The following is a 26,184-nucleotide window of genomic DNA, read 5'->3' on the forward strand; positions in this document are numbered from 1 at the left end:
TCATGTGTCTTGGTGTTTGTCATTCCAAACCTTTTGGTAAGTTTGTTGCAATTCTTTGTTTGTAACCATGTAAAACAACCCCTAAGGGTACCTTGTAAGCCTTGAAACTCTACCTGAATCATTGATTGAAAACTCTAGTTCATTCTATTTGAATCTTTCTAGATTTTCTACAGGAACATGCTTGCTAGTACCATGCTTAGTGATAATTGATTTGTACGTAGGGACTTTTAATCGAAGAATCCTAATATAACATTTTTTAACGTGAACTTGATTTCTTGAATGAAATGATTAACTAAGGGCTTTTAAACCAAATCATATATGTTTTCAAAATCTCAACAACCTATGATCATTAGAATATGTTTGTGATGTTCATGCTTGGTTAATTCAAATCTTTCCATAGATTGTGATATTGTGTGTGTGCTACAAAAAGGGTCAACCGTATGACTAGGGCTACTTATAACCATTCTACATCATAGAAGATGCTTGGTTTTGATTTTCATGATAATGTATGTGTGAATTATGATGCAAATGAAATGATACATGGAAACACTAATCTTAAACTAAACTAGATGCAAGTGACAATTCTATGCAAATGCAAATGTCATATTTGATGTAAATGATTTACTTAATGCATATGAGGTTAAGCTTAACTGTTATTCTTGAACTAGACCTCGTGTAATGGATGTACTAAGTGTGAAGTGGAAATACAATTTCATTTTTTTTTTAAAGAAAAAGGTTTTTCAAAGGACTTCATAAGAAAACCATGCTCATTGAAGTCTACTGTCCCAAGTCAAACTATGAAGGCACATTAACCTAAGATTTTGGAATTGGATGATTTCTTTTATTTTCTTTACAGTTGGAGCTCTGATTTGCAAAATGAATGCCTCCTTGATGCAATGCATGAATGATAATGTTTAAGGATTGAACGAAAATTTCAAGTAGTATGAGTTTCTTGGATCGAAAGACAAATGAGGTGACCTAGTAGCATAATCTAAACATGAGGTGCTTCGATTTTCTACCCTAGTGTAAGGGTTGAATCACAAGAGTTTAAATCTATCATCTCATGATATCTTGATGTTAGGAACTCAAACTTTTTTTGCTTTAATGTATATCTTCTTAGCTTATTGTTATAAAAGGATCTATGTAGTTAGACACTTGCATCAAAACCTTTATTCCCTTATCTTGGCAAGACTTGTATTCTCATGCAGTTAGGGCATCTTCTTACTTCTTCGATGAACTCAACGAACAAAATAGAATATGATTGCCTTCAATATTTCAAATGAACACTTCCCATCATAGCTAATTGAACACTTCGAAATAATTAATTCTTGTTAACTCTTTGCTGCCTAACTCTTTATTCAAATGACAAAAAAACTGTAACTAGTATTAAATATTCATTTTTGAAGATTATTTGTAAGTAAATAGTTTGGAAGCTCGCATTTTTGTCTAAGACACCGCCACCACCACTAACAACAATAATAAAAAATGACCATGCCTTAAATCCTAGTAGGTGGTGTCTGGATCAGTTACATGAATCATTTTTTATCACTACAACAATTAGTTTATTTTCGTTAATTTAAGATTGTTAGGTTGTTACATTTGTCATGTTGTGTATGCAGTTTGATTTTTTTTAAAATATATGTTGGTGGTTTTTTGCAATTATTATTTTCTTCCATATTTTGGTAATTTGAAATGGTAAAATTATTTGTGTAAAGTTTGTTCACTAGATTATATTTTATATTAGTTCATGACAATATTTATTAAACGTTATCCACAATAAACTAAAATTGTATCTTCAGTACATAAAAATATAATAGAATTACTCATTTTTCAAGTTTTAGAACATGATCATTGTGTTTGTAAGTGATAAAAAGATTTAAAAGTTAAAAATTAAAACTATTTAAATACTCCTAATATTTTTATGTCTTAAAAGAAAATGTTGAAAATCATTTAAATCTCCAAAAAATTCTAATAAAAAAATTAAATTATTAAACATTGTATGAGACATGCAAAAATGGCTGGATGGTCCAATATTTTGGACTAAAAGACGCTGCCTGTAGTAACAACAAATGAGGAAATAAAGTTTTTCCAAACTTTTTGAAATATTTGTAAATAAAATAAAATTGAAAACGGAAAAAACTCTTAATTCCTATCTAGTTTTTCTCCGCTGGGGTGAAAAGTCAGAAGCCATGCCAAGTAAAGGAGCACAGGATTAGTCACGTGAACCGTAAAACGGATAAGTGAATATCGGTACGTATTCAAAAAAAAAAAAAAAAAAAGGTGCCAGCGGATACATGGGGCCCACGATTACCTCATTGACTGTTTCTTAACTTCCTTCTGCAGCTCCAAAGCAAACCGGCCGAGCAGTCGCACACCCGCGAATCCAATTCCGTTTCCTCCGTCTTTTTCATCCTCCAGTTCCCTCTTTTCTTTATCTTTTGTTCTTCGAATTCATCGTCGCAATTCATCCTCTGAATATCGAATCTCGGAGGCAATCAAACGCAATCCTTTCATTCTACGCAACCTTTGTCTCTCCATATGGCCGCCGCAGCGCCACCGGCGTACCCTGCCAATCTGCAGATCCCCGTGGATCTGTTCGCGTCGAGGAACCGCTGGGGCCTCATCTGCCGCGGCGATCTCAGATTCACCGACGCCTCGGGCAATCTCGTCTTCGTAGTCGGCAGTTACTCTTCCAACTCGGCTGTTCCTCCGAACAAGCGACTCTTGCTTGACCCCGCTGGAAATGTCCTCATCACCATGGACCGTAACAGCGTCAGTATCTCCCTCTCTCTCGGAGCGGAAATGTTTTCCATAAGTAGAATCCAAGATAAAGTGGATTTTGAGTAAGATTAGCATAACCTATCGTAATGCTTAGTTTTCTGATTAAGATGGGCAAAATTGCCCCAATTTACTTTCGAGTAAATTACACGATAAGTTCTTGAGATTTAACTGCTCCCTGGTGTTTGAATTGCGGTACTTAAATTCTTGAAGTTTATTCAGATTTGTGCAAACCACATCATAAAAGCTGAACTTAAAATTTGGGGAAGCTAATTGTGACAATCAAATTAGTAAGAAGTAAGTGCAATTAAACAAAACCTCAGAGACTTGTGGTGTAATTTTTCCTTCGATCTTTATGATTGAATTGAATGTGGCTGTATTTTAGTAAGAAGGATGAAGGCATACCTTCTGTATGAAGAAAAGCCTCAACCAGAATATATTGATTGTTTTTGTACAATGCTTTTCTTACATAGTACCGCAGCATATAGGCCATTGCACATCAGAAGAATATTCTAGCTAGAGAATATTGTCATAACATAATTTGTTACAAGCTTGATTCCAGACGATTCCATTGTGCCACCTATTCTAGGCTTTTCCCTTTCGGTTGTGCTGAGTCTTTGCTTCCAGAATCTTCAAATATTTGTGGGTCTTCATGCTCTGCTTTGTTTTTCCTAACAGCCCCCCTTGAATCAAGTGGCACCATGGCAATGGTGAGGCTTGATGGCAGTAGATTGAACCGAGCTGTTGAAAGTGATTTTGCGATTTTGTGAAAATATCAGCAAGTTGATCCTTGCTGGAGATAAAAGAGACTTTGAGGGTTTTGGCAGCCACTCTTTAATGAATAAAATGATAGTCAAGCTCAACATGCTTGGTTCGAGAATGCATAACAGGATTCATGGACAGATAAGTGGCCCCCAAGTTGTCACACCATAATGTTGGGGGATCCGAAAGGAAAATACCAAGCTCTTTCGAAAGGGACTGCAACCATAAGACTTCACAAGCTGTATTTGCAACAGCCTTATACTCGGCCTCAGTGGAGGAACAAGCAATTGTGGGCTGCTTTTTAGAACCCGAAGAAATTATATTTTTACCAAAATAAATGCGGAATCCTCCTGTGGATTTGCGATCATCAAGGCAACCTGCCCAGGCAGCATCGGAGTAAGCCGAGAGTGTGAGAGGGATGAAGAAGAAAAGTGAAGACCAATTCGTCAGTGAGCCTTAAATAACGCAAAATGTGTTTCACGGCTTGCCAATGAGGGACACGTGGACAATGCATATATTGACAGACTTTATTAAAGAAGAAGGATATATCTAGCCGAGAGAAGGCCAGTTATTGGAGACTACCCACTACACTTCTATATAAACCAGTGTCTTCAAAAGAAGGACCATCTAATGCAGTGAGTCTAAGTGATGAAGACATGGGGGTTGAAACAGGTTTGACAGGTAGGGACTTCAACGTTGGGAAGAGAGATCAACTCAGAGGTTGAAGAGGTATGTACAGGGGAAGGACTCAAAGAGGAAGGAGAAGATGTTTGCGATGGGAAGGTTTGAGAAGGATCGGGTAGGTTTTAATAAAGTCGAGAGGATGGGCTTGATGGGGATAAAGGATGGGCTCTAGTAATGATAGTAGGCCCACAAGGTGAAACAGGAGGTCCAGCACTTTGTAGAAGAGAAGAAGAGTGGTGTGGGGATGAAATGGGCCTTGGTATGTTTAGAGAGACAAGGTTATGAGGCCCAGGAGATGGGGTTGTGGGTGCTGAATAACTTGTGCTGGTCATATGAGCAAAAGAGAAGTTAAGTTCATCAAACTTAACATCCCTTGAAATATACACACGGCCCGATGGTACATGCAAACAATTGTAGGCCTTGTGATCTGGGCTATAGCCCATAACGACACAGAGTTGAGATCTGAATTCCATTTTATGTCTATTAAAGGGGCGTAAATGAGGCCAACAGGCAGACCCAAAAGTCCTTAGAAATTTGTAATCAGGTATTTTGTGAAATAAGTTTTGAAATGGAGACATGTTATTAAGAATGGAGGTGGGCATTTGATTGATTAAAAACACTGCTGTTTGGAATGCAGCCGACCGGTATTTGAGTGATACAGACGCATGAGCTAAAAGGAAGAGCCCCGTTTCTACGATATGACGATGCCACCGTTCAATGCTGCCATTTTGAGCATGGGAATGAGGAGCAGTGATCCTTTGATTAATTTCAAATATTTTTAAGATTGGGGAGAGGGGACGGAATTCACCGCCCCAATCCGATTGCACAGAAATTATATTTGAAGAGAAAAAATTATGAACATAAGTCAAAAAGGCAAGAAAAACAGTTGAGACATCAAATTTAGATTGAAGAGGAAATATACAAATGTACTTTGTGAAATCATCTACAATGGCTAAGTAGTAATGAGAACCTAAGGTAGATAGCACGGGTGCCGGCCCCCAAACATCAAGAAACATAAGTTCAAAAGGTTTGTGAGATTGTGAGGGTGAGGTAGGATGCGGAAGTGTGTGTGATTTTTCTTGAGAGCAAGCTGAACATGAAGTGAAACTTGTGCTACTAGTTATTGGAAGCTGATTCATGAGGACGGGTGACCAAGTTGGGAATGCCAACTTTGAGGAGTAGTCCGTTCACCCTAGTAAGCTTGCGGAGAGACAGTGGAGGTGGTGGCTGTGGCATCAACTGGAAGCATATACAGTCCATTTTCAATGGTTCCCTGAAGAACTACCTCCTTGGTGTGCAAATCCTTCACAAGAAAATGAGAGGAATGAAATTCAAAATAAACAGAGTTATCTACACAAAATTGACTCACAGACAATAAATTGCAAGAAATACAGGGAACATGAAGGAGATGTCGTAGTAGAAATTTGCCAAAGGAAGTGGGAAGATGAGCCGAGCCAATGTGGTTAATCGGAAGAGAGGGGCCATCTCCAATGCTAACTTGATCAGGGCCATGATAAGCTGCTGAGTCCAGATTTAAGTTGGAGAAATCTGCAGTAAAATGGTTAGTAGCAGCAGTGTCAGGAAACCAAAAATTTGGTGGAGCTGAGGGAGAAGGGAGGGTGGTTAAATGAGCAGCGAGAGAAGGGGGAGGAGATGCTTGCTATGTTTGGTTGAATCGATGCCAGCAAGTTGAGGCTGTGTGGCCTGGTTTAAGACACACTTGGCAAACTAACCGAGTGTATGTTTTAGGGCAAAAGAAATTAGGAGAGCCACGACCCATCCCCCAACCATGGGTGCCTCTACCACGAGAAGGTGGTGATGAAGGTTTGAATGAAGTGGTATTAGCCAACAAGGGTATTGGAAAGAAGACAATGTGTTTGGTGAGCAAGCCTCGACTCATGGTTTAACAGAAAACTATAGACCTGCTGAGGAGTTGAGGAATCTGGTCTAGTAGTGAGAGAGGTGACTATAGAGTCATAATCAGTGCTTAACCCAGCTAGAAGATACGCAGAAAATTCAGAGGGGCAGAGAGGTTGTCCTGCGGCACTGAGAGAGGAGTAAAGAGTAGTGGCTTTGTGATAGTAGGTGGTGATGGAATCGGAACCCTTTTTTAGAGTGGCTAACTGGTATTTGGTTTGCATGACATGGGCACATGATTGAGCAGCAAAGAGAGTATGGAGAGTGGACCATACTTCTTTGGCCGTGGTGTAGTCGAGCACCTTGGAGAGGACTTGTTCAGAGAGAGACGAATTGAGTGTAGAAACAATAAGCTGGTCTTGAAGAAGCCAGCAATGGTAGGCAGGATTCGGAAGGTCATTAGTAGTGGGAGAGGGCATAGGAATGGTGCCATCGATGTGACCAAAATGCTGGTTGCCTTTGAGGAAGGGAAGGACCTGAGCTTTCCATAGAAAATAATTGTCTATGGTCAGCTTAATAGTAACAAAATGAGAAAAGGAGTTGATGATGGAAGGAGAGGAAGGTGATGAGGAAGTTTCGGATTGTTTTTCTGGGCCAGGATTCATGTGTGGGTGCTGAGAAAAGAAGGGAAAAAAAAAAAGCAGAAGGAAGAAGAAGCTAGACGGTGGTCTTTGTGAGGGCTCTGATACCATATTAAAGTAAGAAGGATGAAGGCACACCTTCTTATAGACTACCGCAGCATATTTATGGGCTATTACACATCAGAAGAATATTCTAGCTAGAGAATATTTTCATAACAGAATTTGTTACAAGAATGATTCCAGACGAGTCCATTGTGCCACCTATTCTAGGCTTTTCTCTTTCGGTTGTGCTGAGTCTTTGCGTCCAGAATCTTCAAATATTTGTGGCTTCAAGCTCTGCTTTGTTTTTCCTAACAGGCTGTGCATTCTTGGACCACTAGTTTCATTTAATTGCCATTGCTGACATAATGATTATTAAAAAAAAAAGGTCTTAGGTGATATTTTACATTATTGGGCGTGTGAATGTAACTTGACATATGAATGTATGTGATAATAAAATTGTACTAGAATGGCATCATAAAATTGAACTAGAATGGTCCAAGGATGCACAGCCTGTTAGGAAAAACAAAGCAGAGCATGGAGACCCACAAATATTTGAAGATTCTGGAAGCAAAGACTCAGCACAACCGAAAGGGAAAAGCCTAATAGGTGGCACAATGGACTCGTCTGGAATCATTCTTGTAAAGTCTTAGGTGATATTTTACATTATTGGGCGTTTGAATGTAACTTGACATATGAATGTATGCGATAATAAAATTGAACTAGAATGGCATTGTTTCCTGTTAGGAATTAATTAAGAAAAACTGTTGTTTGAAAGATAATTCAATGATTCTATCTTAAGCACAAAAATCTGTTTGTAATAATATGTTTTGAGATAGACTGAAATTAGATTCTGGATAGAGCTTATTTGTTGGGCTACATGTGTACATGAATTTGTGGGGAATCAAAATTGATCTCTTAAGATATACTAGTATTTAAACTTATCTGTACTCTTGAAAGTTCCAATTACTTTCCCTGAAACTCAGTAATTTCTCTCACTTTGCAACTCGAGAACAGAGAAGTGTTTAAGCACATGCAGAGAGTTTGGTTAAAAGTATAATTGAATTTCCAGTTTCTATGCTGGATAACTGTTGTGCTGATAATCCTTGATTTTATTTTATTTTTTTGTTTCAAATAACTCTGAGGGATGTATTTTGGTGCTAATAATAATATGGTGAAATGCACTATTCTGGTTTGCTGTACCGTAATTCATTGGTTTCATTGTGCAATTTTTATTTTTATGTTTCTGTGTTTTGAAGTCATATAGCTTGCATTTATGTTTTGCACAACTGCACAATAGATGTGCAGCAAACTTAGTTTTACCATGTAGTGAATTCCTCTCTAGATTTAAAAGCTGCAGCATCGAAGTAGGTGACTTGTGTATTTCCACATCAGAAACATGTAATCAGACGTCTAGTATTTTTTTTCACCGCAGCCTCCAAAAGAAGCATGCTGCGCAATGCCTCCAAAGGAGCAAACTCCTATTCTACCCAGGGTTCCCACTTTATGGAAATCAAACCCTGGCTTCCCATTTGGGGGCTGGGCAATGGAATGTTAAGTTTTGCCATTTTTATAGGTTCAAAGAGGTAACATGTTGTATTTTTTTGTTCGCAGAATGGATCTTGGCAAGGATTTAAGCAGGACACGCAGTTGATATTTAGAGTGGAGAGGAAACTCAAGACATTCTCTAAAACTGAATTAGAGGTGTTCCTTGTTGGTGAAAATCGTGGGGGCTTAGATTCTAGCTTCAAGATGATAGGTTGTCCCTTTCAGAGATCTTGTACCATCTATAGAGGCAATTCCATAGTAGCTCAGGTATTACATTAACCATGGCTAATTCTGAATGATAACTTCAAAATTAACTAGCTTACTGGAAATTCCTGTATATATGGATAACTATTTAACCATGTCAATTTGTTCTCTCCCAATAGTTGCACTGTAAAGTATAAACCTCTCAAAAGTGCATCCATTTATCTTTCATTGTATTGTCTTGCCTCTCATCTGTATTGCATCCAGTTATGCTGTGTTTGGGAGCATAGATTTTGAGCCTTAGATCTAGATGAAATTCGGCCTTTATTGAGTTTTGCCCACTCCCATACAAATTCAAATCTAAAGCCCAGACTTTATATGCTTCAAATAAAATTACATCTTTGAACCAGTTCTATGGTTGAACATAGGTTAATCAACACTTGAGTTGGCAAATCCCACACCACCCACATGATCTGTGAGTCAACTTTCTAAGACTTCATTTTCCTTACTGCAAGGGAATGGCTATAGTAGAACGTTTTTGACACGTCCTAGAAGTGTGCTTCATCTGATATAATCTAAGTAGGTGGTTTTCTTTGCCATTGAAGATTAACTTGGATAAATAATTTGTTTGATACTACTAAAACTGAAACATAATAATAATGATAACTTCTCTGATGTTTTTTCCATTTTTCACCGCAGTATTCACTTGTCAACTGCTATGCTTATACAGTTTATATATATATATATTAAAGGGTAGTTTCTTTTGTTCTGTTTTGATGCAGACTAAGCTGATGTACAAGCTTGGGAAGGTTTATATTGGGAGGTGTAGATTTCAAACAACCATATTTCCTGGATTTGTTGATTGTGTTTTAATTGCGGCCTTGATTGTAATATTTTTTGATTAGATGAAGATAATAGAACCCAGAAATGTAGATATACCATCGTTAATATCCAAAAAAAGAGGGAAAAATGAATTTCATTTGGGAAAATTCAATTTCACTTTGTATTTGATCAATATTTTTTGTAAGTAGGTAAGTTGTGCAAGAGTGAATTTGATCTTCTATTACTATTTTTACTGTGAGGATACATCAATTTGACTGGTAATTTTTCTATTAAAAAGGGCTGGTAATTTGTCAAAAAGGTAAAGACACTACTTTGTGCAGTTAACAAAGTTTTTTTTAAAATGGTTTACAATATTAGAATTTAGGCATTAAGCTATTGTGTTGTGGGCCTATTACCATCTTAAAGAATTGAATCACCGTAGGGATCATTTGGTTCGAGGCATAAAAAAAAATCCTCATAAAATGTCATTCTCGAAAATTTTATTCCAAATAATAAAATATTTGTCTCATATAAATATTTTTATTTGGTTCGTGTTGTAAGATTTTCAAGAATGTACACAAGATTTTCAAATCAAACCATTATTTGGTTCAATATTATACTAGTAGATAGTTTAAGAAAATGACCATTAAACTCTTAATGTATGTAACAAATGTGTGAAGAATAATTGTATTTTTCAACAAAAAGATTAAGAATGTATACTTAATTAAATCTAAATCCTAAAATTTTCAACAACTATATATCTTAACCATTTAACACTTAATAATTGATTAATAAAAATAATTCAGGGCAATCTGAATATTAATAATTATATAAAATTTTTATAAATTAATAATAAAATATTTATTTAATTAAATAAAATGTCAATTAGAATATTAATTAACATAAATTTTAAAGTTATGTTTGGTTTGTGGAATTTCTAGTTTCAAAAAATAAATTAGTTTTAGTAGGCTAATTATGATTAATTATACAAGAGATTATATTCTTACTATTAAGTAAATAAAAATATGAAACATTTTATGAGTTCATAATAAAAAATAGATAAGGGTTAACTATACCCAAATTTCATATGGGATGTTTATTTCTTTTTTACTACATGTTGAATAAAAAAATTGAGAATATACAAGGAATAACTTTTCCCTTGATTCTCAAAATTTAAATTATAGAATAACTATTTTGCCAAACCAAACAAGTTGTAATACTCTTAATAGACATTTTAAATATTATTTATTGTTTAATTAAAAATTAATTAAAATTTCCTAATTAATATTTGTACTTAACATTTTATGTATTTTAAATTAAAATAATTAATATTTATGTTAATTTTTTTAAAAAAAATTATTTTTATTTTACTATTTTATTATTTTGAATCTTATAGTATAATGTGATTGATTATATTGTATTGTAGGGGTATTATTGTTCCAAAGTTAAAATAGAGAGAGCAATTTGATCCAAAAGATATGATTCCCCTGATAATAAGATTCCCATGAAACTTACCTATCGGGATGGGAAGGTGAGAATAAGATGTTCATATTTTATAAGAACCTTACATTCTCATAAAATCTGAATATATCCTATCCCTAAACAAATATAATAATGAAATTTTATCAGCATCATAACAACACCTCCTAAAAAGTTCAACCAATTTTGAACTAGGAATTTATATAAAAAAATTCAACAAAGAAAAAAAGGCATAGCACTAGAAAGGTTTTATATCTTTGAAAATCTCATTCCAAGCAAGAAATATAGGTTCCTTTTTTATAAATCTTAGGACTGGAAATTGTCTATGAGACTCCGATACTTTTGAAGACACAAACTTACTACAAGCATTGTGAAAAAATATTTTTATTTTTTTATTCTTTCAAAAAATTAGAAAAATTTATATTTTTTAAAAAATTCAAGTTGAAATTCCTTAAAAGCATTCCTTAAAAAAAATCTTTCCTTTTCCTTATTATCCATTAATCTATTTCATTATTATTTTTCCTAATTATTTTACCATTAAAATTTTTCGGGTCATTACATTCTTCCACTCTTAAGAAATTTTATCTTCGAAATTTTACCTACTAATCATCCTTTCACATCATTAGAATTCATTAAGTCATAAAATTCAATATGTATATCACCCAAATCCCTACATTATTTACAATTAATCAGATCATCATAAACATTTAGATCATCATGTATACTGCTCAATCATCCATAATTGAATTTAATTTATAATTTCCTTAATCATAAACTCATACCTGCTTCTCTGATGACATCCTCCTCAGCTTGAAGTGTATACAATTAGGGTGGAGCACCTCTTCCAAGTGGTACCTGTTGTTTTCTTCGGTCCTGATTCTGAACAGATACCATAGGCAATGATTCCCGATAATTTTTCTTGATATGTCCTGACTTACCACACTTGAAACAATTCGGAGTGCCAAACCAGCATTCATGTAACGTCCCTCAATTTCTTAACATAAAATGTCACATAATAGATCAAATGGTCAACCCGAACCCATGAGTAGCGGAGACACCTATCAAATACAGCGGAATTTTACGCAGCAATAAACATAAAATCCAAACATCCATCCATAAAGCATAATACCAGAGCTTTCTATAACATTATAAAACTGTACTTCTATACATCCTCATACACATCAAAATATCTCTAGGATCGAACACAAAATAACTCTGACCCTATTACAAAATCTTACCCTTCTCACAGGGTAATCTCACTAGCTCAACGGCGGCCTTGACCCGCCAGTCTCTCAGGAGCTCCTAAAAAATTAATTAAGTTTGGGGACACTTCTCAGTAAGAGAAAATAAACTAAATACAGCTGTGTGACAACATGAATATTTAATGCAATTATACGTATACAATACATTTCATATTTCATAAACGTTCATCATACCATACTGAAAAATCACATGCTTTCGTATTTTCTAGTAAGTCATATCATACATAAAATATCTGTTATACTCATAATACTGAAAACATATACCCATGATGAATAGCTAGCTAATGTCATGTATTACTCCCCATAATGGGTTGTGCAGCCCGAAGGCGGGACTCAACAATGGCTGGTCAACCACTACTGGGTCAAATATGTCTATAAGTACGATGAGCGCACCACACCCTAGTGCGAACTGCCAGGTGGACGTCCACACTCTACTAAAAGCCATATCGACTATCCATCTCCCATCCCCTCGTGGGATGGTTAGCACCAATCTGACGTAGATATCTGATCTACAATATAGCTACGGTACTGAGCCCCTAAACCCCTAAACTAAACTAAACTAACATTCTGGTTGTGATAACATATAATACATGATCATATATATTACATCATTACGGCCTTATGCCAAAAATATAGTAATTACGGCCTTGTGGCGAAATCATGCATAAATATGGCCTCACGCCGATATCATAAATATGGCCTTGTGCCGATAACATAAATACGGCCTCGTACCGATAACATAAATACATGGCCTCGCGCCAATATCATAAATACGGCCTCGTGCCGATAACATAAATACGGCCTCGTATCGATAACATAAATACATGGCCTCGCGCCAAAATCATTTCGGGTATATATATATATTCTTAAAATAAATCATTTATCATATATTCGTCAAATTCATCACAACATAACTCATCTTTTCATAATACCTGAAATCATGTTTTGTTCGTAAAATCCTTCATATCATAATACATTTCATGTAAAATAATATTCATGTCACACATATGCTGTTAAAAGTCATATTTCATATTCTAAAATCGTGATTTTCCGGCACCTTATACATACATATATATTTTAATCATCATAACAGTATTTTCCCAATCGCACATTTCATTCATAAGAAACAATATAACATATACTTTTCTGAAAATAAATTTACTCATAGTTAATAATAATTTGCATAGAAAATAACTACTTTAGTTTATTCCCTTACCTAACTACTGCGAAATTCGTTATGACCCAAATCCTACACCCTTGGTGCCTGAAATTTAACTCTTACAATTTACATTTTTCCCAGATTAATTAATCTATTTCTCCAAAATAATATTCATCTAGTCTTCCCTAGGCTCCATATATCTCAAATTAATATTTAAACTATTATTTAACATCTCTACTTAATTTTCTGAATTTTACTTGCGGGTCCCAAAATTACACCCGCGGCACTCACCTGAGCCTTAAATTCCAGAAATCCTACTTCAGCCTTAGATGCTCAATATTTTAGCATTTCTAAATTAATGCTAATTAATTAAAAGTAAGCCCCTTAAAAACCCCGTACCCCAAATTTGGGGTTTTGGCCCTCGACACCCCCACGAGAATTCTGTCCCGCTAGACTTGTAGAGAATCATTCCTAAATTCTTGTGGTGGTGTCCGTTCGTCGATTGGGCTTATATTTTGCAAGAAATTAAAGAAAAAGAGAAAAATTGCTTACCTTAGGGAATACGCTTACGCCGCTCCTACCACTAATCCGCTCCGGTAGAAATGACGGCAGCGGCGAATGGAGTCCAGTGGTATCTTCAGATTTTCGATCGGACGAAAATTCATCACGAAATTGAGGAGAGAGGTAGAGAGAATGAGAGGAGAGAGAGACAGAGATTTCAATGTTGTGTAGGGAAAGTGAAAGAAAAGAAGATGAAGAAGAAGAAAGCTAGAAGGGGGGGCGGTTGAAGATAACAATTAAAAAAAAAAAAAATTCATCCTGAAGCTTTGTGAAGCTTCAGGATGATAATAATAATAATAATATTTAATTAATATTAATAATAATATATTTTATTAATAAAATAAAAATAAATTTTAATTAATTTTTTTTCTTTTTCTTTTAAATCTGATTAATTAATTAGTTAATTAATTAATTTATTATTATTATTTTTAAATCAATCCACTCATCTTTTATATCTCTTTTTGGAGTTTTTACAATTTGCCCCTATGCCTTTTATTACATTTCTGGCATACAGAGTCCACTGCCTCTTTTCCTTTTTTTGTTGATCCCTGACTGGCCTCAAACTGAAAACTAGATAGTGCAGGTCTCTTCTTATGCTCTGAAGGCTCTGTGCTGCTCTAGATACTCTTCTCCAACATCGAAACCTTATCAACTAATTATGAGAAAGTCTGAAGCTGAAACCCCACCACCAGCTTGTATATTTTGCATCTCAGCCATTTTTTCAAATTTCCTAGCCTTCCTTGCCTTGTTCGGGATCAGAAATGGTGCGAAACGTAAAAGCTCCACAAATTTTGCTACATATTCTGCAACAGTCATCTCCCCCTAGAATAGACTAGTAAACTCCTCAATCTTTTCCTCTCTGACAGATGAAGGATAATACTTGTCAAATAATAGCTCCTTGAATCTCTTTCAAGTAAGAGTTATCTTTTTCAACCTCTAGTCCTCTAGCAGCTTTGTAGAAAGTCACCAGCGTTTCACCTCTCCAGTTATATTGAATGCAGTATAACGAACCTTCTGCTCGTCCGTGCAATCAAGTACAACCATGATCTCCCCTATTTCCTGTACCTAATTCTCTGCAGCCACTAGATCAGGTCCTTCTACAAAGGCCGGAGGGTTCATTCTCATAAACTCCTTAATGTTGTAGCCCTGACCTGCAGGTGAACGGTTATGTTCTTTAGGTTCTTTCTTCATCTTTGCTTTAACTTGACAAACTATACCCTGCGGCACCTTGGAGGTATCAACGTCCTCTTCATTGGAAGTATTTGAAACTTCCCTTCCTTCAGCCTCTATATTCTCATCTCTAGAGTCCATCCTAAAAATAGGACAGAAAAGATATAAGAATTCCATATCATATCTCTAAACATCATAATTATTAAATTAAATCCAATGAAAATCCAAAATCTCCATATAAGGACCAATCTCACGGCTAAGAAACATCATCGTCGATGGATTTACCATGGTTTTTTGATACCGTCGACTGAATCAAAAAATCACAGAAGTTCACCAAGGGAATTCTGCCTCCAAGTTATAAGACAAAATCTTATACTTGTCAACACCTAACCTACACATCTCCTATTTTTCATCCTAACTCATTCCTATACTCTGGTATAAATCATTCCCTAAGTTCTTAAAATCCCAAAATCATGGCTCTGATACCAAAATGTAACGCCTCAAAACCTTAAACCCGGTCCGGTGCGTTATTCCTGATTAAATCTTGATAATCCATAAATACATTCACACATACGCAGTGAAAAACATAACTATGATCCTCAATTATAATAATAAAAAATATCAGAGTTTACTATTTCTATCCATAATTCCTAAATAACCATTCATCACCTGTATTCCTATATATACACATATCTCCAAAAATATTCAGTATTCACAACACCAATGTGCTCCATAAAATCCATACAACTTAAAACATAAAACATAAAACATAACTTATTTACATTCTAGATATCATCAAAATGTATTCATACCTTTTTCTTTATCTAGAACCCCAAAAATGCTATCAACCTCGAGCTTCTCTAAGCTCGTTTACGTGGTGATCCTGAAAAGATAAATTCATATTCGGGTGAGACACATCTCAGTAAGAGAAAGAAACAATATATATTAAAAACAACGTGTGGTCAACATGAGATATAATCAACATTTAATATCATTTGTAAAACCATTAACATATATTCTAAAATCATTCTCTGAACCCTATCAAACACATGCAAAACATCACCCTCAAGTGATAAATTAATCTCGTACTCACACAATTCATACAAAGTTTACCAACGAAGCTCCCAAGAATAAGGAAATCTACCTGCTCATTCAAGTAGTTTCCCTCTGTCCAAGTGCGTTATGCAACCTACTGCTACATTTGATACTACAACCGCACTTGCCCTAGCATAACATGTTTTATTAACATAAATACTTGATAACACCATAATACACTATTTTGTCTGTTATTATTCAACCATCCATATCTGTTTATGTTCATAACCTTAACATTTCTTGGCATTTCACTTTACGTAACCTTTAACATTTTACATCGTTCACATTTCATATTTCATATCCATTTCATTCACATTTCCATTTCATTTCATTTTCATTTCATTCATTCGTACTATAGCTTCTTTTAACTGTACATCAATTAGTCCACATAGATATGTGCTAAAATCTGTTAACACAGTTCCTTTTAACTGTCATCAATTAGTCTATAGCTCCTTTTAGCTGTCATTGCATACATGATTGCATTATCAAACACAAACAACATGATCCTTATAACATTTCATTAACAGTGCATTTCTTACATAGCCTGCATCTTGTACATATAACATACATTTACACTACATTACCATCTACTCATGCCACACAATTTTACAATAAAACTCATACATTGTCTGTAAAATAAGCCATCTAACATTTAACGTTTATATACTGAAAATATACCTTCTTTTCTTACATACTTATCTTGAAAATGTTTTCCATTTTTCTTAGTTCATTTTCACATATACGTAGCTAAATAAACAGCTTTAAGCTCAGAAAAATATTATTTAAATGGTTGACATTTATACTCACATGAAAACATACATACATACATACATATATATATAACATAATCAATTTCCATTTAATACATAAAAACCTGATTTAATATATAAATTTCCCCCTTACCTAAATCCTTGAACTACATCGACAAGAATCCCACACAGATGCCCGCGGTGCTCACCCAAACCCTGGTTCAAAAACCCTAATTTAATTAAATAAATCCCCAAATAAACTACTATTTCTACATTTTCTCAACTTAATAACCTTAAATAACATTTCAAAAGCCTAAAACTGAGAATCCAGACCCTTACCTCAATTTAGGAGCATTCATAAAAAAACCCGGTTTAAAAAATTGATCTGCTAGATATGTAGAGAATTTTCCCTATAACACCGTAGCGACTTCCATTTAGCGATTCGGGCTGAATCTGGGCAAGATTTGAAGAGAGAAGAGAGAAAAGATGACTTAGAGAGAGAAAATCGTGAAGGAAATCAAATTTCCTTCGCGTGGAAGCAACCCTGGTTCAATTTATAGATACTACTGCCACGTGGATTTGTTGACGAGAAGGTTGGGCTCGTCGACGAACCACTGAAGGGTCTTTGTCAACAAGAGAATGCGTTCGTCGACGAAATTCAAAGTGCAATTTACTCTCTTGGGATTTTTTCTTCGACGAGGGACTGGGCTTAGTCGACGATTTCTAGAAGAACGCTCGTCGATGAAAACAGAACATTCGTTGACGAGACCTGCAATTCCTTAACAAAAATATTTCCTTTTCCTTTTCCTTATTATTAATCCATTTCATTATTATTTTTCCTAGTTATTTTACCATTAAAATTTTCAGGATCATTACAGAATTGGGCTTTTCAATAATCTTTAAGATTTGCTTAATAAAAAGAGCATTCAAAAAAGATAATAAAGAAACCTAAAACCCAAACATCCTAGAGAAAAAAGAAAACAAAGAGACTTCCAATTTGAAGTATGAGGTTCACAACTTCCCTTATCCCCTCTACTCCTCCACCCCCATCCTTGCAACATAAATCTCTTAAATGATTTTTCACTTGGCTACAAAATTGTTTTGGGCAACTTCCAAACACTAATCTTGTGTATAGGAAGTCTGGCACCTACTACTTTAATTAAAACATCTCTTCTTATTTGTGATAACAAATTACTCTGCCAAGTTTCAATTATTCTTCTTAATTTACGACGGATGCTTTAAAAAACTTGTACTATTTTTCTTCCAAAGTTTATGCAAGTGTCTACACATTTTTCATTATTGTTTATATTCTAAAATACAAGTCTTTTTGTCATAATTTTCCTTAATATTCAAATCGTATTTATAGTTAAACTAACATGTGATTTCGAAGTATTAGTTCAAACTCCCAAAGAGTCTTAAAAGATGTTCAATATATTTTTAACCTCTTTTATCAAAATTTAATTTACAAAACATATAACACAATCGATAGTAGAAAAAATATGAGAAATTTCAACAACTTTTCTCTTCATTTTAACATCCGAGACCATTCCTTGACAAGTGGCTCTTTGCAGCAAGTTCAAAAAAACTTCAACATATAATAAAAATAAAATAAGGAGACAGAGGATCTCCTTGTTGAAAACCCCTTGAAGGATGAAGGCATTTATTGTTTTGCCTATTCACTGAGTAACTTAATGTTGAAATACATTGATGTATCCACTTTATCCAATTTTTTAGGAAAATCATATTTTTTTAGATTTTGAGTGAGCAATTTCATTCAATGGTCTTTAGTCCAGTTTTATCGAAACTCATTTATTTTTTGGGAGTAGATTATTGGTTTATTGGAGGGAGTAGACTTTTCTATAAATCATTTATATAGAGAAGGGAATAAAGTGGCAAATGTTTTACCTCGACAAGGTGTCATGAGGAAGAATAATTTGTTTACAAATAATAGTCAACTTCCTAAAATTATCAAAGGTTTGTATAGATTGGATGAGGTGTGTACGACTTATATGAGGTATGTTTAATTGGTTTTCTTTTGGTATTGATATATGTTTGTTTTTTTCTTTTATTTGGTTTGATGCATTGGGTGTTTTATAGCTATTATGTATGCCCCAAGTGTCATTTTGTTTTCATGGTATTCCTCTGCCATAAGTGAGAGTATTAATAAACTTGGGACGGGACTGCTATATGGGTGGCTTCCGGTTCTTTGAAAAAAAAAAAAGAAAGAAAGAATATTGTCTTATGTTGATCTCCTTTCAATGGAGACATTATGTTTTTTTATTTTATTTTTATTTTTTATTTTTTATAAGATTAAGGAATCCATAATTGGTGTCAACCTGTTAGTAAAAGTATGTGATTTTTATAAATAACATTGCAAAGTATATTTGGCTTTTAGCCCTTAAAAGTCATTGGATGTGGTATTTTGGGAATAAGGTTAATGTTTATCTTGTTATACTATTTAAGCAAGAAACTCCTACTAAAATATAGACTTTGAAAGCAAATCTCTTACAATATTCCAAATTTTATGGTACCTTAAACACTTTGGAGAGGGTGACCTTAAACCTATTTTACGGCTGCATTTGGAAGTATAAATTTTGGACATAAAACTTGGATTAAAGGGGATTTCAATAAATTTTAATACAATTTTACATTACATCTTATCTAAATTTGATAAAAATCCAAATCTAAAACCTTTCCAACTATTAGGTAAAGCAATTTAATAAAGTTGATGTTCATCCTTTGATTTAATTATTTATTGTGTTGTTGCTTTTGTTCTTGGTAATTAGTTGTTACATGCATAATTTGCAAGTAAAACAATGAGGAAATAATATATATATTACGAAAACCCCAAATTTATTTATAGCCTTCATTTATGACGGATGAAAACCATAGTTACAAACATGCCACAAGAGATTTACAAATAAACTATCAAAACCAACCCTGACAACAAAATTAATACAAGTCTAACAAAACCTTTACCATTATCCAACTAAAACAAACTAAACGAGCCCATATAAAATCAAAATAAAACAAACACAAACAAAAACAAATTACTTGCAAATCGAGGTAAATTACTTGCAAAACAAAAACTCGATAAAAGCATAGGAGAGCCAAATGATTACAATTAAAGATGAAGGTTTGAATACTCAAATTATCCATACGAATTAGATATCTTATTTTACTCAACAGTACATCACCTACAAGATATCTCTTCGTGTTGCCTCCCTCGTCTTGACGAGTCAAGTAATCCGCCACTTGATTACCTTCTCTAAATTGGTGCTTTATAGAGAACTGAAGGCCTTGTAGCTCCTCCTCTAACAATTCTCAAAAGTCTTATAAGTACTAGGAAGAACAAACTCCAGATGTGATCCATCCCACTACCAATTCCCAGTCACATTCAATACAAATATTTTGATATCCAAATTTGTTGGCCTTATAAGGTTTAAAATCTTATTTTGATGATAACAAACAAGGGGAACTTAACAAATTTGGTTAAGTGATGACATTTCAAGATTCAACTATGAGAAAGTAAGGTCAAGTGTTCACAAGGATCCATTGAAGTCTTAAAATAAAAATAAAAAATATGATCAAAAGAAGCTTAAAGACATGGATTTCAAGATGATCTATTAAAGCTTGAAGATTGTGAGAGCATGAATATTAAAGAGAAAGCTCAAAGTATATTAAAAAGAAAGCTCAAAGTATATTAAAACTTGAAGACAAGATGAAACCAAAGCAAGCATGAAGACTTAAGTGTTTAGAATGTCAAAGTCTTAAGAAGTCTTTATGTAAGTACGTGATATTTGAATATCTTTTGAAATATGTTGAAGCTCTTTAGGATGCAAGATAGACTTAGAGACCAATTTTTGAAAACCATGGAAAATGATTTTAAAAGTCACATTTGAGTTTTTCAAATAATAAGGGTTTAAAGTCTTAAAAAGTGAAATTTTTGGAAAAATGAACTCTCCAGCTGACTAACCAAGAATGAATTAGGTTTTCTTAACCGACTGTCAATTAAAACCTTTAATTGGACTGTCCAACCAATTGACCATAATGAATTAGGTTTTTCCAGTCAACTGACAATTAATTTTTGAAATTTCTGGATAGACAAAATGAACTCAGCCTACTGACCCTATACAAAACAAGCTCAGCTAATTGTCTAGCCAACTGACTTGCAAAGTTTTAAAATTCAAACTTCAACGGGAAAATTCCGAAAAATTAGGTTTTCAAATTTAAATGTTGGGGAACACTCCAAGCAACTAGGGTAGCAAGAAAACTCACTCTAAAAACTCTATAAATACTACTTTAACCTAATAAAATCAGAGACAAAGAACAAAAGAATTGAAAAATTTGTTTTAGTTGAAAGCTATCTTGCTGCTCTCTCTTGCTCAAACCTTTGTACAACCGAATTGCTAAAAGTTTCTAAAAAGTTGATCTTTCCTACACTGATTTATACGACTAATTATCATCTAAGGACTCTTGGTGAATTTTATACTTGAGCTTTAATTTTATTTCATCTTGATATTTCATTATTGAAGTATATAGTGCTGAATTTGTACTAATCTGCTATTTGAGAGACTGTTCTTGTACGTAGCGATTATTTTGTATTCTTACAGTGTTTTTGATGATTCCAGTTTATTGGATCGTTGATCAAGCGTGGGGTATCGCTTTGAGAGGCGATTACTCTAACCTAGTGAATGAGTGTTTGAGCGTGGAGTATCGCTTGTAACGGTTTTGTTCCGTTCGGAAAGGAACAAGTATAGTGAAATCTTTAGGTGGTTTGCCTAAGGCGAGGACATTGGCTGGGGATAAGCTGAACCTCGTAAAAACCTTGTCTCCTTCTCTTTCCCTTACTCTTTTTTATTTTTCAGCATACCTATAAACTGCGTGGATAATTTAAATTCTTGATCATATATACTACGTAGTTTGGAAATTAAATAAATTGAAGATTATTTTTTTTTGGCTTGTGGAAACCGAAATGGAGTACGTTGGTTGATCAATAATTTGCGAAAACCATAAGGGAATACGTCGATTGATTCAACACCCAAATACTCTTTAATTGAAAGTTTATTCAAAGTCTAAGTTTTTTGAAACAATGTTAGATTTTATATTGCACATCATATTGAGAAAGCAAAATCATTAATACAGGACTTTATATTAGCAAACATACATTCTCAATCTTTACTTTAAGTGCTGAAACCTGTAAGCATTAAAATCTACTTTTGAATTAATCTTGATAGTGCCGCAATGCATACATTGACTTGTGCTTGATAAATCAATTGATTAGTTGTTTAAGTTTTGTTTAAGTAGTGTGGTTGTGGATTGAATAAAGAACTAAGTTTTTGTGTGATTGCTAAATCAACAAGAAGTGGTTAAGAATTTATAAAAAGAATTAACTAAATTTTAATAATCCAATTCACCCCCCTCTTGGGGACTACACATTGGATTTCAAAATTCTTTACATAGCCAAACACCACTAGTAAGAGCTTGCAACTCCACTCTATTATTAGTATCTGATTCACTTTTTTCAAAGAAAGCAATCTTAATATTACTTGATGAGTCGGAGATGATACCACCACTACCACAAGAACTCATATTTTCTCTACAAAAGCCATCTATATTTAACTTCAACCAATCTATAGAAAACTTTTCTTATGCTACTTTTCAAAAAGTTATAACTTTTGGTGTTATCATTTTCACTTGAAACTATTCTAATAAATTTTTATCAACAAAAGATTGAGAAAACAACATTTATCCAATGTGTAACACTGTGAAAGTTGAAGTTATAGTAATAAGAGAAGCTTTATTACAAGCAAAGTTTGGTATAAAAATATGAATGTTAACTCTATTGCCTATTAGGTGATGGTTAGGTTTATGACTACTGCAAACAAATTTATTAGACATTATCAATTTCAATCTTACATGTGGATAAAATGCAATACATCTTAAACGACGCCGTTTTACTGGCATATCTATTTAGTATTTCTTTGTTTAATCGATTTTGATTCTCACGACTTACATTCGAACTCAGCCCTCGACCAGTGCCGGAGCCACGCCGGATTGGCGAGTGGAAGGGTTTTTAAACATGCAATTGTACATTTCCGCTTCTGACGGCGGAGTTCTCATTTGAATTTGATTAAAGTTTGAAGTCCGCAGGAGATATCGTATCTCCTAATCTTCAGCATGATTTCTGCTGCTGACTGCCGTGTTCGCTTTTGAATTTGAATTCAAGTTTGAAGTCCTCATAATCATATCTCCTGATCTTCAGAAATCACTTTCTTCTACATCGGTGATCATTGCGCGGACAAGCGGAAGCGGGGAATTCACTGTCTAGGCAGAATCTCGATAAATAAAATTTCCAGGAAAATTAATGGGAAGACAGAAAGGAGATGGCGGCAGGAGCAAGACTCGTCCTTCAAGTAGCAGGTGTCTCAGTTCGCTCTTTTTTCTCCCTGTCATTAACACTCTCATTAACTTGTATTATAATGAAACTTTATGGAATTTTCGTTCCCGCAGCCTTGCTGCGTCGCTTCTGCCAAGCGGCACTACAAGCGTTGGATTTGGAGGCTACGTAGGTAGTTCCCGGCTCGATTCATCCCTCGCAATCGAAGATGCAGTTCCGCTCACGGTATGCTTTCCTTCGTTATGAATTTTATTGATGAACGGTAAAGTAAGAAACGAACACACACACACACACATATATATATTGATAATCCGGGACTCCAGCCACCATCCTTTCGACAGTATGGTGGCCACCAAACCTGGAGTATGAAAGCCGCTCACGTATCCCTAATAATTCACTGGATAAACTTTCAAGGGGAATTGCGTCACCAAAGTCACGAGTCACACTTACCACTTGAGCCAAATCAGCTAGGCGAAATGAACACATATTGCTAAGCTGGGCATAGCTCCTGTAGAAGATAAATTATGGATTGGTTGATTACGATTACTTGAGCATTTGCGAGCTTGGCCAAATGCTGTTCTAGTGAGAAAGGGGTGATTTATTTGTCATTAGGGGCAGTTAGATGAGGAAGGGAATGCCTAAAGTTACTTGAACCAAAATTGCTCGTAGTAATCTGTTTGCACCCTCATTGTTTGAGGATATTGCCCTAAATGATGTGAAATGCATTTATATTAATTTGTTATGCATTATTTGGGTGCATAGTTTAATCCATAATTTTTAAGTATTGCCTTGGTTCATATTTTAATGAAATTGCAGGAAAGGATAAAATATTGTATTCTAAAGCTGCCTGAACTAGACAGCAGCATTTGCCAGGATTGTAGGAGAATTCTTTTTTGACTTAGTGAAGCTTGTTGCAAATTTATTTTCATTCTACAAAAATTAAATGATGTCGATGCTTTAAATTAGGGGATTGTGTTTTAGGTTATGAAATTGTCCTATTTCTTGTGGTTGGTTGCATGTATACTTGTGATTAAGTTTCAAGGTCAAAAAGCTCCGGAGCAAGGTGAAAAATTGTCCTATGTCTCTGGGTTGGCTGCGTAGTTTGCACTGAATTCCTTTCATTAAAGAAATGGTTATAAACCTTTCTCTTTCCTGCTATTTGGATAATGAATGGAGTGATTGTAAATTAGCTTGCTACTATGGGGAATATAGTGCTCCCACGCTTGGCACCAATTAAGTAGTCCACACAGGCCTTGGGTTGATCCTAAAGAGCCATTTGCACTTGTGGAGTTTGAATCAAGGACCTATTTTTTCTTGAGGTGCTTATCCTGGTTGCTGCCTCGTTAGGCTTAAAATATTGTGGACATCGAAAAGATGCTGAATTTGTTGCACTTACTCATGATACATATTGTTATATGGTTTTGCATTGGTTGGTGCAGGATATTGACAGTGAATTGGCCCAACACTTAAAAAGACTTGCTAGGAAGGATCCCACCACCAAGGTAATATGTGTTGCTATTTGTTTCTTTTAATCATTGATATTTGTTTCTTTATTGGTTTTGTCCAATTTTCTGTCATACAAGGGAATGAGATATTATGAGCATGCGCGAGATGGATAAAAAAACAATTTGCAAGAGAAGTATGGAGCAGGATTCAAAATCCAAGATCTAATGTTTCTTCACATTGAAAAATGAAAATAATCATGTACAGTCATCAAAAGAATATGATCATTAGTCTCCATAATATGCAAGATACATATAAAATGAAAATTCCAAGAAGGCAAGCCCACTTGAGTAGAATAAAATTACTTATTGGAGCATTATGGAGACTAGATGAGCAATAAATGTTGGGGAAAACTCGAAAAAAGGAGCTTCCTTTTTGCAATATTCCAAAGATCTTCTAAAACTGAATCTTCTTACATGCAGCAATTTTATATCTCACCTATAGAAAGAGCAAGCGTGAAACTTGAGAAATAAATTTCCAATAACATTCACCCCATACTTACAAGGAACTGCCTTATGTCACAGAGAGCCAGTTTCTAAATAAATCACCATAGCTGCTTTCCCATTAAGGAGATGCTCCCCCCCCCCCCCAACACCCACAAAAAAAAAGAAGAAAAACAACCAACCCTCCCTTTGTAGACCTACGCACCATATCTTTCTAACAAATGATCCCTCTTACTAAAATCCACAACTGACTATATAAAATCCCTCATCATTTTTTTCTAATAGAGGAGTTACACGAATTGAAATCCTGAGCAATGATTAGTAATATAAAGGAATAGGCAGAAGATAGGACTGAATTAAAGTAAACCTAACCCCCAAGTAGAGTACCACTTAAAAAACATTCAGAGAAGTAAGTGGCCAATCTAAAGCACCACACCTTGCAAACAAGGCATAACAGGAAAAACACTAGAATCAACATTTATGCATACATTCCTGCACCTAGAATCTTAGAAAAATTAATTCTCCAGCACAGAACTTTTTCAAAGACTTGCAAAATTGTTAAGGCATTAGAAAAAATATTTAGATCATTATGCAAGAAAAGAATGCCATCATTGGCAAACTGTAATAGACATTTCTTCAGACCCTGTGTAATTCCTTACGCTGCGCCCCCATCCAGCCCCCTCTTTCTAACATCTTCATCAGCAAACTGTAAATGAGAAATAGACATTTCTTCAGACCCCACCTTAATTCCCTATGCTGCACCCCTATTCAGCCCCCATTAGGTTCATTGTACTCCTCAATGCATCCACAACAAGGGTGAATGAGGAAGGTAATAAAAAAAACAATATTTTGCTTTTTATAATTGTACTTTTTGATATGAAATTGTTTTCTCATTAAATTGAAGTAAGAATATTCCAAAGTACCATAATAAGAAGCAAAAATTCATAAATAAATGGAAATTACATTGTAGACTAAGTGAATCCGTATTTTTTCTTGGGGATTGTGGATGCAATTTTTCCTTTATAAGAGAG

At 34.6% G+C, this 26,184-nt stretch overlaps 2 protein-coding genes across 3 annotated transcripts in view; both read left to right on the plus strand.

The window, feature by feature from the left end:
- Nucleotides 1-2,314: 2,314 nt before the first annotated feature.
- On the plus strand, nt 2,315-9,499 carry LOC131147777 (protein LURP-one-related 7). Its single transcript, XM_058097338.1, has 3 exons — nt 2,315-2,772; nt 8,376-8,576; nt 9,293-9,499. The coding sequence occupies exons 1-3, from the start codon at nt 2,539-2,541 to the stop codon at nt 9,413-9,415; spliced, it is 558 nt and encodes a 185-aa protein (XP_057953321.1). The 5' UTR covers nt 2,315-2,538; the 3' UTR covers nt 9,416-9,499.
- A 13,330-nt stretch (nt 9,500-22,829) lies between these two features.
- LOC131147778 (E3 ubiquitin-protein ligase listerin) overlaps nt 22,830-26,184 on the plus strand; it is a 57,437-nt gene continuing 54,082 nt past the window's right edge. For both annotated transcript variants that reach the window (XR_009134935.1, XM_058097339.1), the window contains exons 1-3: nt 22,830-23,230; nt 23,321-23,432; nt 24,647-24,709. Coding sequence is in view for 1 of the 2 variants with exons in the window: in XM_058097339.1 (XP_057953322.1) it covers nt 23,175-23,230; nt 23,321-23,432; nt 24,647-24,709 (231 nt within the window). In the remaining variant the exon portion in view is untranslated. The remainder of the gene's footprint in view (nt 23,231-23,320; nt 23,433-24,646; nt 24,710-26,184) is intronic.

Source organism: Malania oleifera, chromosome 2, assembly GCF_029873635.1.
Source record: "Malania oleifera isolate guangnan ecotype guangnan chromosome 2, ASM2987363v1, whole genome shotgun sequence".
NCBI classification, from domain to species: Eukaryota; Viridiplantae; Streptophyta; class Magnoliopsida; order Santalales; family Ximeniaceae; genus Malania; species Malania oleifera.